This window comes from Dasypus novemcinctus, chromosome 18 (assembly GCF_030445035.2).
Source record: "Dasypus novemcinctus isolate mDasNov1 chromosome 18, mDasNov1.1.hap2, whole genome shotgun sequence".
NCBI lineage: Eukaryota > Metazoa > Chordata > Mammalia > Cingulata > Dasypodidae > Dasypus > Dasypus novemcinctus.
Window position 1 is genome coordinate 63894757 of NC_080690.1, and position 18488 is coordinate 63913244.

Genomic DNA, 18488 nt, shown 5'->3' on the forward strand with positions numbered 1-18488 from the left:
TCTTTCACCTTGAGATGCACATTGGACATCAAGTAAGTGGTCACAGTTCGTCAGAAAAGCCAGGGTTTGGAGATAAAGAATTTTTTCTGTCTTTTCATTATGGAATTTAAAAACCACACACAAAGTTCAAATGGTATTAAGAGCTCCCACATACCCATCACCTAGCTTTAACAGTCTTCTACAGCTTACCTGTTTCTTCTCTTTCCTCCCTCTCCCATCAAGCACACATTTTCCTGGAGTTGTTTTTCTAAGCAAATCCCAGATACTGTGTCATTTCATCCATATACAAGCATGCTGAATTTTGGGGTCATTAATGTGTAGCTGATCGTTAAAGCCCTGGGGTTTGCTGAGCTCATCCAGGCTGAAGGGTTGGAGAGAACAGAGACTAGGCCTTTGGGCCTCCCATATTTAGGGTCCCTGGGAAAGAGGGAGCATCCTAGAGAGCAGCTGAGGGGGAATGGCCAGTGAGGACACCAGGAAAGGCGGAAAATCTGGGAACCAAAGGATTCCCAGGAGAAGGTGATCGACCATGTCAGGTGCTCACGAGAAATTGAAAATCCTGAAGGGGATAGACTACTGGATGTGGCAACACGGAGGCCACTGGTGACTTGCCAACTGGATTTAGTGGAGCAATGGTGGGGTTGTAGAAGGTACAAGGAAAACGAGAGGAGAAGAAATACGTGTATAGACAATTCTTTTGAGAAGTTTTGTTCTAAAGGGGAATGGAGGGAAGGCTTTCTGCCCCCCAGTCTATTTAGGTTATGGAACCATATCAATATTGTATACAGATTTGGTAGGGAAAGTTTAAAAGAACTTATTTTTGTCTTTTTGTTGATATATAACTTAAATGCAGTAAAGTGCATAAAAGGCACAGATCTTAAGTATACAGGTCACTTTTTTTATTTTTATATATATTTTTAGGAGGTACTGGAGATTGATATAAGTGAAATGTTACAGCCTGGCCTATTTATTTATTTATTTATCTATCTATCTGTCTATCTAGCTATCTCCCCTTCTCTCCCCCCCGCCCCGCCCCAACAGCGGCACGGGAATCTGTGTTTCTTTTTTTGTTGCATTCATCTTGCTGTGTCAGCTCTCCATGTGTGCGGCACCATTCCTGGGCAGGCTGAACTTTGTTTCGCGCTGGGCGGCTCTCCTTACGGGGTGCACTCCTTGCGCGTGGGGCTACCCTTCACAGGGGACACCCCTGCGTGGCACGGCACTCCTTGCGCACATCAGCACTGTGCATGGGCCAGCTCCACACGGGTCAAGGAGGCCCGGGGTTTGAACCGCGGACCTCCCATGTGGTAGACGGACGCCCTAACCACTGGGCCAAGTCCACCGCCCTAGCCTGGCCTCTTGTGAGTCTGAATTCTTTAGCTCTTTATGTATGTGCAAGTCATCCAAGTTGCATGTAGCAGGAGTTCGTTCTAGAAGACCTTGCTTTTACAGGATTTCTGCATACTGGTTGCTTTACAGTATCTAAAAGATGCTGAATTTTAATTTGAGGATGTTTGGTGAAGAAATCTTGAACTTCAGGGATAATGGAGAATCAAAACTTTCTTAAAGTTCCAGGGGATGTTTTTAAGATGGGGAGAAATGACCGCGTGTTTGTATGGTAATGGGAATGATAGAGGGGAAATGTTTGTGACTTAGCAGCTGTGTTCTTGAGGTGACAAAGAATGGGAATAAGACCCAGGTAGAGAGAGGGGTTGGACTTGAATTGAAGAAGGGCCAGTTCATCCCTGGGAAAAGAAAGAAAGGTTTGACTGTTTAACACCCTCCCCAAATTGTCAGAACCACTCCTGGTTTTCTTATCTGTTGGCAGTTATTCTGTACAACATAAAAGCTCAAAGCTGTTCTTTGGACTGCTGTCTTGGTATTAATGATGATGGGGCCTCCTTTATAGACTGTAAAAAAGAACTGGGCGAATGGAGGTGGTTTGTTCAAAGTGATTAGGGTGAAAGAGGGAAGGGAGAGCAGGGAAAGTTCTGGCAAAGGACATTTGGGAGGGAAAAGGAGCCCAGTGTGGGGGGAACCGCCAGGGATGGGGGGTGTTAAAGAACCCCAAGGTGAGTCCTGTGGTGTATTGCCCTGGTGGAACCCTAACTCTGCAGGAAAAAGACCATGGGTGAATCGATTATGTGGCGCCCAAGACACAGATACACACAAGGGCGTGCAGCAGGGTTCCTTTTCCAGAAGCTCAAAACCAGGCAAAATGAATCAGTGGTGATAGAGGTCAGGATGGTGGTTCCCTGGGGCGAGGAGGGTCTTGACTGGGAAGGGCCTGGAGAGCTTTTGTAGCAACAAACATTCCAGCTTGAGCTGGGTGGTGATAACTCAGGTGAATCCATTTGCAAAAATTCATTGAGACTGAAGTATGCACTTTACTATATGTAAAATCTATCTCAATTATAGAGAAAAAGCTAGGCCTGGGGCTAGGCTTCGACCGGAGGCCAAGTGGGAGCCAAGGAAGGATTTTGAGCAAGGGAGGGTCCTGGTCAGGTCTACGTGCTAAGAAAGATCCTCAGGGGACGTGGGGGGTTCGTGAGCAGGGAGAGGCTAGACCCTGGCTCCAGTCTCAGCCCCTGACCAGCTGCATCACTCTGGGCAAGTCCCATCCTTCTCTGGGACCCCGGTTCCCCACCTATTCCGACCGTGGGAGTAGGGTAAGAGCAGAAGTAGTAGGAGAGAATTGTCACCAAGATTTCCCCGAGACTGGGCCCCTCAAGGACAGAGGCCCCTGGTTTGAGTTTGCAGCTGCAGAAGCACCTGGCGCAGGGCCTCCCGGAAATGTTGATTCAGTGAGAAAGGGAGTGTAAAAACGGCCGGAAAGGGGGTGTCGGATAGGAGTGCCTCAGAGGGGAATGGGGGTAGGGAGGCTGGGGCAGACCTGAGGTAATTTAGAAGGAATCTCGTGTGTTCACTTAGTTTCTTAGTCAAAAGCCCTAGAGGCTGATTCCTACCTTGTCTCAGCTGAAATCCACGAGTGTGGACGGTGAGGCGCTTCAGCCCACCCCAGGTGTTCAGGGTGCTTCTTAGCGAAGACACAAGAATGAGCAAAAAGTAAAACCTGGTGTGAGGATCTTGGTGTGCCTCAGTGGGCCAGTGGCCAAGTACGGGAGCTCAGCCAGGCTGCTTGAGTCCAATCCCAGCTCCCCCATCTCTCTCCTTGGCTTTGGGCAGGATTCTTATTTTCCCTGTGCCTCAGTTTCCTCATCTAAAATGGAACTTAACAATACCTCCTTGACCTCTTTTTGTGGGGCTTTCGTGAGATCATTGATATCAAGGGCTTTTAGCATGGTGCTTGGCCTGATAAATGTGATTGTGACGGGGACTGGCTTGTGGGACAGAGGGAGCCCATCTGAGGGCTTCCAAGAGGGCTTCCTTCCTGGAGGAGGTGACAGCTAAGCCAAGGCCTAGAGCAGGAGTAGGAAGGAGCTTGCCAGCTGAAGGGGCTGGGGCCAAGAAAAAGTGGTCCGGGAGGAGTGAGTTTGGTTGGGAATTTGGCACCACTGCTAGGAAGGCTTCCTGCTGTGGGAGGGTGCTGGCGAGGCCCTCACCTTTACTCCGTGGGGGGGCTGGCGTGGGGACAGCAAGGGCAGGAGCAAGTTTCCGGTGACAGTGGTAGAGGCCCCACTTTAGCTCCAGGGGCTGAGGGGCGAGGCCGCCTGTGGACTTTTAGGGAAATCCAAAGATAGCTCAGCAGAGGAGGATGACAGGCAGCCTGGGCTTCCCCGCCAAGCAGGGAAGTGAGGGTGAATCAGCCCCTCGTGCTGGAAAGAAGCCATCGTGGGAAGCCAGACCTGGGTTCGAGAGGCCCAAAGCCACTGTCGCTTCTGACTCAGCTCAGGCAGGCAGACAGGGAGGAGTCAGCAGTGGGCAGCTGGCTGTGAATCTGGGCCCTGCAGCTTCCCAGCTGGGGGGCCTCGGGCCAGGGCCGACTCCACTTGGAACCGCAGTTTCTCTATACAGTGGGGATGGGAGTGGGGTGGGGGAGTGGTTGTGGAGATTCATAAAAAGGGAGCACAGAGCTGGGTGCCCCTTCCCTTTCCCTTCTGAATTCCAGCAGACTCCTTGTGCCTGGATGTGAAATGGGTCCGCGGGATGCTTTGGGGCTCCTTTTAGTCTCTTGATGGGTGTGGTGTCATTTGGTGGCTGCACAAGTAGAGGGGAAAAGGGCATTAGAAGAAAAGGAAAAGGACAGCCAGGCATTGTATGTGAAAATCAATAACAGTAGTAAACATGATTATTGCTCACGTATTTGGTTCTTACTAAATGCCTGAACCTTTGTTACTTCCTGTTTTATTCTTCACAGCAGTTCTGTGGGGCTAGAGGCCCCATTTTACAGGTGAGGTTAAATGTTCAGAGTGGTGAAGCCCCTTGCCCAAGGGCACACAGACAGTGAGTAGCAGAGCCAGGATTTGGACCCCCGTCTGTCTGAATTAAGAGCCCTTGCTCTTAGCCTTAGAGCTGGGGCGGTGGGGGGATTGAGGAGGGGGTTGAGGTTCAGGGTTCAGAAAGGACAAGGTCCTCCCACTGGACCACCTACCTGTTGGGAATCTGGATGTATTTAGAAAGAAAAAGCAACGCCTGGCTTTGGTTTACTTTTATTACAAAGTATAAGAGCAGACAGAGACTGGTGGGCTGGACCCCTGACCCCCTACCAAATATTCTCTGCAGTTCTGGAAAATGGTGTCCTGCTTGCTCTCCCACCAGGGGGCGCTCCGTCCTGCTGCCTCAGGCCTGGTTCCTTCAGCTCTGCCGTCCAGCGGGGTAACTGAGGCTCTCCAGGCCTCTGGACTCTGGGCCTACAGCCCCCGCTTTCCCTGTGACCCAGGAAACACTGTCCCTAGGTACCCCACTTCTAACTGAAAGCTGGAGGTTGTCTTTAGCAGTGGCGAGTTTTTTTGATGGGGGTGTTTGTGACTGTTATTCCGTTTGGGGCCACAGGGTTGGGCCAAGGCTTCCCTCCTCTAGCAGCTGCCAGAGAGTCAGCGCGCCCCAAGGCGGGGCCCCTTCAGTCCTTGCACTTGAGGGTCTTTACTCCTGGAAAGGGCTGGGTCAGATGTGGCAGGGCGGGTTCCTTGACCTCACCACCTGGAGAAGTAGCCTGGTTCCTCTTCCATGGGTTCTGGAGAGAGAGAGACAGAATCATCTGGCAGGCCAGAAATCAGAGGGAGAGGGAGAGTGGGGACACGCCGAGGTGGGAGCAGAGAAGCCAGTGGGCAGAGGGGGAAGGAAGAGCGGGGGTATAGCCAGGCACCAAGGGACTGGGGTGCAGGTGGACATTCGGACAGAGGCTTAGGATGGATAGAGTCAGAGAGAGCACTCCCAGGAACACGCAGAGGCAGGGCAAGGAGAGAAAGGGGGAGAGGGCACCGAGGGTCTGGAGGAGAGAAGGAACCTTCCTTCATTGCACGCCCCACCAGAGCAGGGTCCTTTCCTCCAGACACAGCTGGAACGGAAGAGAAAGGGTGACCTTGTCTCCCCACACCGCTAGCCACGCAGGGTGCTGGCCATTGGCACTTCCTCCAGGATGTCTTCCTGCTCAAGTCCAGCCCCCCCCTCACCAGCTACGTGGCCTGCTGGCTGGGTTGTGGCCGTGGCCCCAGGGCAGCACTCAGCAGCTCCGACAGGGCGTCCAGCTTTCCTGCCAGTGCGTCAATCCGCTTTTCCAGGGCCTGGTGTGAGCTGCTTAGCCCCAACTGCAAGTCACACAGGATCATGTGCATCTGGGTGGCAAGAGAGGGTTGAGGTGTCAGGGGGCTGGGCTGGGACATGGGACCGACATTTACTAAGTCCCTCCAGGCCTGTGAGGATTATCCTTAATAGCACAATTTACCGACCATCTGCCATGTCTTAGCTACTTTGCCAGGTGCTTTTTCTTACATGGTTTATATTCCCCCCCACACACACACAAAGCCATAGGATGGGAATCCTGTTCCCATTTTACAGGTGAGGAAACAAGTCTGGAGCAGTTAAGTAACATGCCCAAGGCAGCGTCTAGGACAGAAGAGGGCCTGGAATGTCCTAGGTGCTCATTAAGTATTTGTGGCATCATGAATGCCTTATTACATTCTCAAACTAGATTCTGCCTCCTATGGGAAAGCTTTTGTATTTTTTTCTCTCTGGGAATTCTAGAATTCCCTGTTTTGGGCTTGATAATCTTCAGAGATTACAACTTGCTGCAGAACTGGGCCCCCACCTCCTCTGAGTCCTGGCATGCGATTTGGGGGCCTGCAGCTGTGGCTTGTTTACCATGTCATTGGTGCCAAGGGTCACTGTTTGAAGTGTCACGGACTAATGAGAAAAAGCAAAGGCCACTGGAAAAGCCAAAGGTGCTGTGAGCCAAACCAAGGTAGCATGGCATCCCTGCGCCTGAGTGCTGGTGGCACTGAGTGGTCCCAGGAGAAGAAAGGGGGGCAAGCTGAGTCATGCCAGCCTGCCTAGCAGAGAAGCACCTTTGGCTCTAGGCACCTTTTCACAAAGCAGCAGAGCTCCCCTTTCACTAAAACAATGTCCTCTCTCCCAGAATCACTGAATCACCTCACCAAATTGCCTCTGTTAATTTGAATTTTATTGGTTTAGCCATTTATATTTGAACTTGGTTTGTAAATTTGCTTTGGTTTTATTGTTGTGTGAGAGCCGTAGCTGGAAGGAATCTTATATCCGTTCACATGTAAGTAACTTGATAATAAAAATCCTTTAAAATCAAACACTAGGGTTCTTTGTGTAATTTTTTTTTTCAATTTAAAAGGTACCTTACCTGAGATAAACTCTGTAGTGCATCAATCATTCCCTCATTCATTTATTCCACCACATATATTTATGGAGTACCTATGTGTACCTGGCCTCTGCCAGTATTCCCCATTCTGGGGCCAGATTTTCGGACCAGATTTTCCTGCCAGCAGTCCCAACACCCTCCTTCCAGACCCCCTCCCACGGGATCGCTGGTACCTTGGAAATGTCCACCATGGAGTTCACTTGTTCCTGGAGCTTACGGTGTTTTAGCCGCACCCGGCGGAACCTGCGGGAAGAGAAAGCAGGGGTCAGTTCTCCTACAAGCCTGGTCCCCAGGTGTGGCCCTAGCTCAGGGGGAGAAGCAGGCATGGGAGACCCAAGCAGACACAGTGGGAAGAGTTGCCAGACAGCAGAAGAAGGGGTGGGAGGGGGAGACTGCACCCACAGTCCCATCTGCGGTGGGGACCCAAGGAGCCAGGCACACACAGCCGCACGGACCCACAGGCACGGGCACATGCCGAGTGACACCACCAGAGCCGCAGCGTCACCGTCAGGTCCAGGCGGACGTCTGTTCAGGGAGACCACACGGTCAGACCCACTGACGGTGTCCTGACCTGGGCCCGCAGCGGCGCGAGCGGGAGACGCGCACACAGGGCTACCGCGGGCGCGCGCGCAGTGGCCCTCACGCGCTGATGGCGGCCAGCAGGCTGCGCTGGTGCCTGCGGGCGGCCCCGGGCTCCTTCCGCCGCGTGTGTTTGTAGAACATCCAGGCCTCTTGCAGGACCCTGGCGGCCGACTCCTTCATCTGGAGGGGGTGGAGGGCGGCGTGTCAATGCAACTGGATCCCTAGGGCTCTGGGAGGAGGGGCCAGGGGCTGAGGAAGGGGCTGAGCTCTGGGTGCTGTGCGCCGGTCCTCACCTCTTTGGTGTACTGGATGTCCATCATGAAGTTGTGCACGTGCTTCTCTGCCTTGTTAAACTCCAGCTTCCGGGCCACCACGGCCACCAGCAGGGCTGTGCAGCAGACCCCCTATGGGCACAGTGGGTGCTGGGGCACGTGGGTTGGGGGACTCGGGGGGTTGGGGTCCAGGCCTGTGCACTACTTTCTCCTCCATCCCTCCCAGCAGCCGTGGAGGGCAGATGCAACCATCCCCCAGTTGACAGAGGAACAAACTGAGGCTCAGAGAGGGGAACCAGGGCCCCACAGCTAGTAAGCGGTGGGGCCAGGATCAGAAACCACCTATGTCTGAGTCCAAATCCTGTGGACAAAAAGTCTTCTTTCGTTAAGGGTGTGACTAGAGCAGAGCTGGCTCTGGGTAAGGGGCAGACCTCCAGCTCCAGCGGACCCCTTCCTCTCCACTGCTGTCATCTGGCTGGTCTTTAATTCCTGCCACTTTAATCGCCAAGGATATCCCTCCCCTCTCCCCACCCCAACGGCCTCTGCCCCAGCTCTGGCCCTGTCTTCTCCCTCCTGGACCATCTTCAGCCCCTACCCTGACCCCAGGCAGACCTAACACCCAGTTATAGACCCTGCGCCCCTCACTCTAATCTCCCTTTAGGCTCCCACTGGTTCAGTCTTCTTAGTCTGGTCTCCCAGGTCTAGGCCCCCCTCCCTGACAGCTCCTAACCCTGCCGAGCACCTTGGTCTGCAGGAGGCTTGGGAGGAGCCTGCCCCACGGACCTGACCTACATCACCTGCTCCCACTTAGGGGAACAGGGACTATCACCCCCCAGGTGACCAATGAGAAAATCGGGGATCCCTTCCTGCTCTCAAGGCCTTCAGTCCACCAAGGCCCCATCATATCCCCACTATCCTGCAACAGCAGCTCCCTCTTCCTCTGAGGCTCCCTCCTCCCCCGTGTTTCAGCTCTTGACTGCTCAGAACAGTTTACTAATTTCACGCATGGGCTCTGGGGAGCTCATAGGTTCCAGCTCTGAGCAAGTAATTTAATCTCTCAGGGCCTCAGTTTCTCATCTGTAAAATGGGCAGGCCCTCAGAACATTACTATATGGATTCCATGGGTTCACATCTGGAGTGCGTTTAGAACAGGAACCAGTAACAGAGACATGCTCAATAAACCTGGCTAGTATTCCATGACATCCAGGAGCCGACTGTGAGCTCTTGTGCAAACCGGCCCTGCTCTCTAGGGCTCAGTTCCTCCTTTTGTCAATTAAGGGAGGAGGCCACTGGTAGCCCTGAGGGTCCCTGACCCTTTGGGAGTATCCCCCAGACCTGGTCTCTACCCCTCTTCCCTAGCCCCAGAGACTCATCACTTTGGGGAGGTGGGAGTCACATTGCCCTGCCACCCATCCGTCACCTGTGGGCCCAGGGCTTGGGATTCAACATATCCTTTCTCTTTGGTTTTCCTGGGACAATATCAGGGCTGGGGGCTGGCACCTCAGGACCCTGAGGGAGAGGGCAACCAGATCTTGTGGGGAGGTAAAGGCCAAGGCATTAGGTCTGGGTCCTGGTGGGGGATAGAGGCTGGTTGGCAGGGGAGCTTGAGGCCTGGGTCTGTGGAGGGAAGGGGGTGGATGTCTGGATTCAGGAGGAAGCACTGTGGGGAGGAGGCTTGCGTCTAGTTCTAGGGACCCTCTGCTTCAATCCTTGAGGGCACAGGAACTGGGGTGGGTGTGACTGGATGCCTGAGACCAATACCAATAACAGCTCCCCAACCCCCCACTCACCGAGCACTTTCTATGTGCCACCTATTTTTTGAAGCCCTTCACATGGTTTAGTTCACTTAATCTTCTTAGCAACCCCAAAAGGAATTCACTAGTATTGTTTCCTCTACGAGGAAACTGAGGCACAAAGAGATTACGCAGCTTGCCAGTGAGGAAGAGGCAGATGCAGGATCGGAAGCCACGCAGGCTGGCCCCATGGACTCTATGGCCTTACAGGGGGTGGGGGTGGGAGACTGGATTCCTGGATCCTGGAGGAGCCCAGGCCTGGGAAACCAGGTGCCTGAGTCCTAGACGACGTCCAGGGTGGAAGACAGGGTGCTTGCGTCTTGATGGGGCTGGGGGCTAGATGCCTGGATTCTGGAAGGACATGGGCCTGGGAAGTCAGGGGCCTAGATCGCTGAGGAGGATGAGGGCTGGGGTCTCAGGTTCCAGAGAGAGCAAGGACGTGGGGGTCAGCTGCAGGAGTCTTGAAATGGGGCTAGTTGAATAGAGGGATGAGCAGTGGGGGCAGGCATGGGACCCCTGAGAGGCCTGTACTCACCATGACGCCAGTGCAGAGGCAGACAATTTTGCCCCACATCGTGCCCGGCACCACGTCCCCATAGCCAATGGTCAGGAATGTGATGGGGATCAGCCACAGTGTGTCAGAAAGGTGCCCGGTGGAATTAACTGTCTGCCTAGGGAGAAGGCGGAGTTAGTTATGCTTACTACTCTCTCCCTCCTCACAGCTTCAAGAAACACCCAGACAAAAAGCCAGTAAGTTCTGGGCTTTGGAGAGCCTGTCTGGCCTCCTCCCTTTGCTGTGTGACCTGGGCAAAATGCTCAACCTCTCTGGGCTGTGGGATTTGACTCTGAGTCTAACCAATTCCCAAGCTTAGCTGCTTTTGGCCCTGCCACGAAGGATGCTTCTTTCACAGTATGTGGTTAAGGGAATAAGAGGGCGCTGAAACCTAGTCTAAAGTCTGCTCGTCAAAAACAAACAAACAAAAAAACACCACCAACCCCCTTCCCCCAAAACAACAACAACAACAACAAAAAAAAACCAAAACCTAACAAAAGCCAAAGTCCACTTGTCAGACCCTGGCTTCTGTATCTATCCAGAGGAAGGGGTACCTTTTCCAATGTCCAAAAAGAGGTGGTCCTATCAGAACTAACACGGTGGGATTTTAAAAGGCTTGGTGGGAGTCTGCCTTCCTTTCCCCTCGCTTCATAGAAAGGAACATTAATTGCAGCCATGGAAGGAATTTAAGATCAATATTTGTCTAAATTCGGTCCACAGACTCCATACATCAGGATCTGCAGGGAAAGCTTCATTTCTGGGCCCCATTTCAGCCCCAATGATGTAGAATCTCTGAGCGTGGGGCCGGAATCTGCATTGTTTAGGACCCCCCACCACTCCCAGTTCTGAAGTCCATTCAGGTTTGAGGACTTCTGCCTTGGGATTGCAAACTTTCACTTCCTCCCCATTCTTCCATTTTTTCAGATGAGAACTTTAGTAAGGGGATCATTCATTGATCCTGATCCTGACCAATTTCCCAATTGGGGAAACTGAGGTTCTGGGAGGTGAAGGAGTTTAAAAATCACAGAAGATTAGACTTGCCAGGAAGATTTAAAGATGGTGACATTTGACATCCATTTTACAGATGAGTAAATGGAGGCTCAGAGAAGGTGAAGCAGTCACGCAGAGAGGTGGGAGAGAGATCTCAAGCCAGATCTTCTCATCCTCCCCTCAGGAACCCTTTGCCAGATGTGCTAACCCTCAGGTTCTCCAACTTGAGCAGGCCTCAGCATCATCTGGGGGGCTTGTTGAATCACGGCTGGGTCACCCCCTCTAGGGTTTCAGATTCAGTAGGTCTGGGTGGGACCTGAGAAACTGCATGTGCAACCTTTGCAGCAAGTTCCCAGGTGATGCTGCAGTCCCTGAACCGTACTCTGAGAACCACTGGTGAAGATTACCCCTATTTCTTTCTCTGCAACAGAGCGAAATTGAGGTCCTGAAAGGGCACGGGCCCAGCCCCCGGTCACACAGGGTCTAGCAGGAAACCTGGAATCCGGTCCCTATTCCCTGCGGCCCCGAACCACTCCCATCTTAGGGGGCACGGCTAGCACCTACAGCGCTGATGTGCTAAGTCTGAAAAGGTGCCCCTTCCTGGAAGGCAGATGCACCTCCTCCCAGGTCCCAGCCACTGGGTCTGAAGATTGAGCAAATGCAGGAGGGGCCCAGGACCCAGAAGGGAGGGGTCCTCCTGGGGTCTGTGTGTGCCAGACCCGAGGCTGCAGGTGGCGGGAGGGCTGGGGCTGCGCGGGTGGCTCCTTCCTCCCGGTGGGTGAGGTGTGAGCAAATCTCAGCCGGGAGGAAGAGGAGGGTGGAAGTGTGAGCTTTCTCGACCCGCGCACAGGGTCCGGCAGCTGGCTGGCTGCGTCTCCAGCACCCTCACCTTTCGGCCACGGACAGCACCCAGGCGGTGGTCAGCCAGAGGCCAAGAGTGAGGCTGAGCAGCAGGCGGCCGGGGTGCGTGTTCATGTACAGCTTGGCCACGAACCAGTGGCGGAAGCGGACCTGGTTGAGGGCGCCGATGCTGCGGTAGGACGCGTTGAGCAGGACGCCGCTGCGCAGGAGCACGGCGCGGGGCACCAGGTACAGGCGAAGCAGCATGGCCAGCGACAGCAGCGACTCGCCCTCGCCCAGGAAGCCGGGCCAGGACTGCGCCTCGCCGCGCGCCTGCCCCGAGCCCAGCGCGCACGGCGGGCCCCGCACCGGCGCGGGGTGCAGCCCGCACACCACCAGCTCCAGCACGATCTGCGCCGCCTGCCGCCGGGTCAGCGCCACGCGCCAGTCCTGCAGCCCGTTGTCGGTCATGAAGAGCTGCGGGGAGGGGGCCCAGGGGGCCCGGGGGACCGTCAGGCCGCCCCGGCCCGCGCGGGGAGATAGAGAGGGCGGGGCGCCCGCGGGCCGGGGGCGGGGAGGGAGATAGCGCAGCGGCAGGGGCGGGTGCCGAGATCCTCTAGCCCAGGAACACTTATTGAGCACCTACTGTGTCCCTGGCATTGTCCCCTAGGCTGAGGATGGGCAGTTAACAAAACAGAAAACCCTGCCCCGTGGAGCTCACATTTCACATCCTACTGCCATTTGGGGCCTGCCTAGGACTGGTAAGAAGGTTGGCAATACCAATAGCTGCCATTTATTGGGCCCTTTGGATGGGCCAGGAACTGCTGTGTCCTCTTCACATGGCGTGACTCAGTGAATGCTCACAACACAGACATTGACATTATTCTTACCCCCATTTTATAGACGAGAAAACCAAGGCCCAGAAAGGTTAAGAGCCTGGCTCCGGGGGGGCCGTGGCACAGCTGAGGTACACACCTCGGCCACCTAACTGCTGGAGTAACTGTTATTAATGAGGAGGGTAATGTGTACTTTTGCTGAGCGCCTCTTATCTGCCAGGCACCTGCTTGGTCAATATTCCCATTTTATGTGCGAAAGTATGAGGGGATGGGGCAAGGGGTGTGGGGCAGCGGGATCTGGAGAGATGGGAAATGGGAGATGGGGTGGGAGGGAAAGGTGTGGGGAGCTGAGTGTCTGGGTGAGACCAGGGCTATGGGTGGGAAGGGTTCTTGGGTGGAGGTGGGTATCGTCATGGAGGTGGAGGGCAGGAGTGGGGGGGGGGACCTGCGGGCACTTAGGCTGCTTGAATCTGGGGTGGGTGGAGACCCAGGGAGGGAGGACAGACCTGGGAGGCTGGGCCTGGCACGAGGCTGCCTGGGGGCCCAGTGGACAGATACCTGGGGTGGAAGCAGGGGAGCTGGAAGGACGGGGCAGTGTGCAAGGAGAAGCTGGGGGCTGCAGGTGGAAGAGAGACTGGGGCTGCTCCAGGGGGCCCTGTCTTTCTGTGGTTCGTCCCATCCAGGTGGGTGAGGGTGTGGGCACTATTTCGGGGTGGAGGAACCTCATTACTCAGCCCGAGAGGAGGAGGAGGATGGAAAGTGTGAGCTGATGGGGTGGGTTGGGGGCTGGTGGGGGGGGGGAGCAAGGAAGGGGCTCAAAAGTGGGGTCTCCCCTACCTGGACTTCTTTGGCGTGAAAGGCCACGATAAGGCAAAGGAGCAAGAAGGTGGAAATGCTGATCATACATTTAACCAGGAACAGGTAGAGCGCCCACTGTTGGGAGGGACAGAGAAAAGGAGTAAGAGCCCAGGTTTCCACCTGCTTGGTCCCCTCCACCTTCCTTCAAAACCTCTGGCCCTTCTCGAATGCCAGTTTCCTAGCCTCCTTCCCCATCGAAACCCTCCTGATGTCCCAGGTCTAAGTCTCAAAACCATCATCTGGTCCTCAAGGAGAGTGCCCTATTCCTCCCCACTCAGACAACACTGTCCCACGTGCCACCCTCCTCCTCAGCTCTTCTCGTGAGATCCACACCCCTCAAGGGAATCCTTGAAACTCCCATTTCTTCTCATTCCCAGTCTCCTTCCCCATTAAAAATAGTTACCAGGCAGGGGGCTGCCATCTTGAAGCAGACATCTGACCTCTGGAGGGTGCGCCCTTCCCTTCCCACCCAGATAACCCTGCCCTAGAAAACAACTTCCACCCACCCCGCCCCAATTCCAGGAGAGCCTGGACACCATCACTCAGCCCTCAGTGACACCCGTCCCTTGCTCTCATCTGGGGCTGCGCGCCTGAGCCGTCAGCCCGGCTCTGAGCAGACACCCCAGGCCTGCCTCCTGCGCCCCCTCCCCTCCCTTCTGCCTCTCTCCTAGCTCTAAGCCCAGGGCAGATCTGGCCGGAAACACAGGGCCTCCAGAAACCACGGAGAAATGTTTTTTTTCCTCCCTTTGTGTGGCAATACCTTGAAGGAATCTAGAATTCTCGAGGGAGGGATTTAGAAGGCCTGGGACTCCTGATTCCCCTAAGAAGAGGTGTGAAGGGGATCCCTGCCCAGGGGGTATTTTCAGGGGGTGGGGGCCGCCTGGGCTGCCAGGCTGAGTCCAGCACCTGTTTCTCCTAAGAGGCTGCCAGCTTCCCTGGCCAGGCCGGAGCCCCGCCTCTGAGCAGGGGAAGAGGGCCAGCTTCCTGTCCCAGGGGGCCGGCCCCCCTGCCCCCTCCGCGAACAATGCGCCTCTTGTCCCCAGCGCTCCCCCGGCCCTGCGTCCTTCTTTGGCTCCCCGTTCCCTGTCTCTTTCTCCATTCTGTCCCAACCTCAGCCCCTTAGACATGACCCCCTCCCCTCTTGCTTCTCCGGTGTCCCCTCTACTTTTCCAATCCCTCTTCTCCCAAGCCACAGACCTGTCTGCACTTGGGCACCCACTCCTGTCTGGGTTTCCCTGCTTCTGGGGGTGCTTCTGTTCATGTCTGTTTCTGTTCTCAGGGTCACTGCTCCTGCTGGACTTGCTCTCTGTGGACGTCTCTCTCGCTCTTTCTCTTTCTCCACGCCTGTGCCTCTGTCTCTCTGCCCCCTCAGTCTGCCTCCCTGTACCTCTCTCTCCCGCACGTGCTCGTGCCTGTATTTCTGTGCAAATCCCAGGGCTTGGGACCGGCCTTTCCTGCAGCCCCTCCCCCAGCGAGCAGGTATCTGGGTCCCTGAAAATGAGTCCAAGCCTGTATCTCTGTGTAAATCCCAGGGCTTGGGATCTGCCTCTCCTCCGGCCCCTCCCCCAGCAGGTATCTGGGTCCCTGAAAATGAGTCCATTAGGTTGGGATGGAGGCGGGGAGCGGGCACGGCTGTGATCAAAGCAGGCAGGGGAAGGAGGCTGAGAGGCACCCTTAGGCTCATGGATTTCAACCCTAGTTTATAGATGGGGAAACTGAGGCTCAGAAAGCTGCAGCAGCTCCCCCTAGATGCCACTGATGGAGGCAGTGACCTGGGAGGCAGTGGAGGGAAGGCAGAAATGAGAGGTGGGAAGGGGAGAGAGGGGAGAGGGGAGGGAGGGCCCTGGTCGCCCCTCTGCCCGCCAGGGCCCCCGTGTCCCCACCTTCCCCGCTGGGCGAGGTGCTAGAGCGTGGGAGCGGCGGGTCGGCCCGGCTCTGCTTCCTGTTGGCATGGGCTTCGGCGGCCCCACCCCCATGCCCGCTGCCCTCGCCTTGGCCGGCCTGGACAGAGGAAGCTGGAAGCTGGCCTGCCCTGACTCTCCATGTGGCTCCCGGTCACTTCAGGGCTGCCTGCCACCCCCAAATCCAAACCTAAGCCTCCCTCCTCCTGGAGTCTTCCCCACCGTCCTCAACCCAGGGCCCCCTCGGGCGCACTTCCCCGGGGAGGACTCCAACCCCTCCTTCCCTGTTGAGCAATTCTGTTCTCCCCTGGAGGCACTGAGCAGGACGCTTTTGGACGCTTGTCCTCCGTCTGCCCCATCATTGCCCTGCTCAGGGCCGGAACGTGCTGCGTGCCTGCCGGGACCTGCCCTGGCTCCACCTGTCCTGTCCCTCCCCACTCCCCACTGTACTCAAAGGCACCTTCCTCCCCCCCAAAGACCTGAGCCCCCTTCTCCCTCAGACCCAGGAGTCCGGACGCCCACTTCTGTCCTCCCCAAGGACACAGGAGTCCAGACCCCCCAATGCCCTCCTCCCTTGGGACACAGGAGTCTAGAGCACTATAAAGACCGCTACAGGAGAGCACATCGATTCTGGGGAGAGGGAGCTCCTTGATGATGGAGCTGGGGGCGGGGAGGCCTTCTTTCCCACTTCCTGCCCCCACCCCCAGCCGGTTTCTTCGGGCTCTGCCCTTTGCCTCGGCAGCAGTGGGTAAACGTTGGAGGCTAGATAAGGACCGAGGAGCCACCCGCCTAGCGAAAGAAGTTATCTTTTGCCCCTCCCTTCTTTCACCAAACTTGGGGCTCCCTCTCCCCTAGTCCACTCTTGGAAGACGCAAGTATCTGATCAACCAGCCCCTGGCCTTCAGATGTCTGATCGCAACACCTTCAAAGACCGAGGCACTGTGACCCTCTTCCCCTCTCCTAGTGTCTGCTCCCTCAGGCCGGGGGTCCCAGCCTCCAGCGTCTACTCGCTCAGGACCCAGGAGCCTAAGCCTCTGGCATTCAACTTCCTCAGGACTTAGAAGTCCGGACGCCCAGCCCCCTCCTGCCTCAGACCAGCAGCAGTCCCACCCCTGTCCCCTCTTCTGTCAGACCCCCTGGGTCCAGGTTCTCAGGCCCCTCCTCCCTCAGACCCAGCAGCCCCAGCCCCCTCCTCCCTCAGACCCAGCAGTCCCAGCCCCAGCCCCCTCCTCCCTCGGACCAGCGCTCCACTCACCGGGCACCCGCCGAACCACAGCATCTCCGCGTGCAGCACCATGAGTCCGATGCCAAGTCCCGCCAGCGCCAGCGCCCAGCCCGCCAACCACGTCTCCTGCTCCAGCAGGCGCTTTCGCCGCCGCAGGGCCCTGAGGCCCGGCACCAGCTCCACGCCCATGGCCCCCAGGGTCTTGGGGCTCAGCCAGCTTCCTGCCCAGGCTCCCCCACCTCGCAGCACACAAAGGGCAGCCACGGTGGCTTGCAGGTCGCCAGCCTGCCCTGCTCGCTCTGGGCTCTTGCTCGGAGGAACAGCGGAGCACCGTGCCCTCTGGAGGGTGGTGACGGCTGGGCAGGGCGGGGAGGGGCCGGGGAGGCCCCTGGGCAGGGGGGAGGCTCCCCAACCCCCCCGCCCAGGCTAAGGAGGGGCTGGGGTGTATCTTGGGGCAGAGCAAGGAAGCGGCATCCATCCACATGGACAGAGCCACACACAGACACACAACGGGCTTTGTCACACACAACGGCCCTGAGACACACCTACACTCAGCCACACCCAGACACCACACAACACCGAGTGATGCACCCTCACACTCATCATGGCAGGAATTGAGCCGAACACACACAGCCACACAACACAACCTACTCAGAGTGACTCACAACTCCCGGCAAGCTCTGAAACCGACAGCCACACCCAGACACCACACACATGGTGTGACACACGCGGGCACTCAGCAAGGCTGCCAGCATCCCGGGGCACACACGGCCACCTGAAGATTTCATTCAAAATTGGCACATTACACAGACAGCCACACCCAAACACCAAACACGGGATTGTATAAATCGTGGGCACACAAACACAACATATACCTAGTGATACGCAAATGTACAATATGCATTGACAGATAGATGCCCAAAGGACACGTGCGACACACCATGGAAACAACACATTCACGGTGTCCCGAGCACCACACACCCATGGCGTGATACCTGACACACGCAGACACGTGACATTTAGGCACACCTGTGACAGCAGTCTCAAAGCACCCAGCACAGGGTAATGCACAACAGCACAGGGCAGCTCAAGTAGTGATGCACGGAGAATGATTCACAACACACATTGATTACCCAGGCACACAACATACCCTGGTGCAAAACGCGATTCAGGTTTATAGTCATAGAACGATACAACCTCAGACACAACCAGAGACCTGTGATGTACGTGACACCCACGGAAACCCATGCAACACCTGCCCCAAGTAGGACATCCTAATGTATTGGTACGACTCACAGAACGTGGACCCCAATGTCCAAATGCAACACATGCAGAGTAAAACATGCCCTATCGCCCCCAACCCTCAAGCCACACCCCAACGCCAGGTACAAGACCCACACAGTATGGCACATTATGTGTTCCAACATGCATGGCCACACACATAACAGCATTATACACAAGGACGTGGTGACACAAAACACAACGTCTCCTAACACCACTCTCCGCAAACACCACGCCTCACATATCCAGCAGCTGTGGCCCGCTGACAGCTGACACTTGGCGCTGCAGTCACGCCACACTCAATGCGAGGGCACCCACCAGCACAATGTCACACAAACACACACCCCAGTGGTGGGCACCCAGACCTTCTTGGCAGGAAAGAGACATCCACCCCGGGTGGACAGCCACCCTGACGTGAGACTCAGGGTCACATCGCTGAGTGACACACACTACACAAAGAAGGGCCACCACACATGCTGACACAGAAAACAGCAAATGCGAAGCAGATGGCTGCACGGTGCCTCCCTGGGTGACACTACGCAGAAGGGGACGGCACGCTCCGACACAAAA

General features: G+C 55.9%; 1 protein-coding gene across 7 annotated transcripts; it reads right to left on the reverse strand.

Annotated features, from left to right (window-relative positions):
- Positions 1-4594: 4594 nt before the first annotated feature.
- On the reverse strand, positions 4595-17427 carry KCNN4 (potassium calcium-activated channel subfamily N member 4). 7 transcript variants are annotated; one of them, XM_023584902.3, is made up of 9 exons: positions 16668-17427; positions 13491-13586; positions 11867-12294; positions 9970-10101; positions 7663-7773; positions 7431-7549; positions 6961-7030; positions 5574-5735; positions 4595-5134 (listed from the first exon to the last, which is right to left on the reverse strand). In XM_023584902.3, the coding sequence occupies exons 2-8, from the start codon at positions 13558-13560 to the stop codon at positions 5577-5579; spliced, it is 1089 nt and encodes a 362-aa protein (XP_023440670.1). In that variant the 5' UTR covers positions 13561-13586; positions 16668-17427; the 3' UTR covers positions 4595-5134; positions 5574-5576. The 7 variants fall into 7 exon arrangements, with proteins under 7 accessions (XP_023440670.1, XP_004479390.1, XP_071065396.1 ...); XM_004479333.3 differs by having other exon boundaries at positions 9970-10105; positions 16668-17422; XM_071209295.1 differs by lacking the exon at positions 16668-17427 and adding an exon at positions 14418-14441.
- Positions 17428-18488: the final 1061 nt, after the last annotated feature.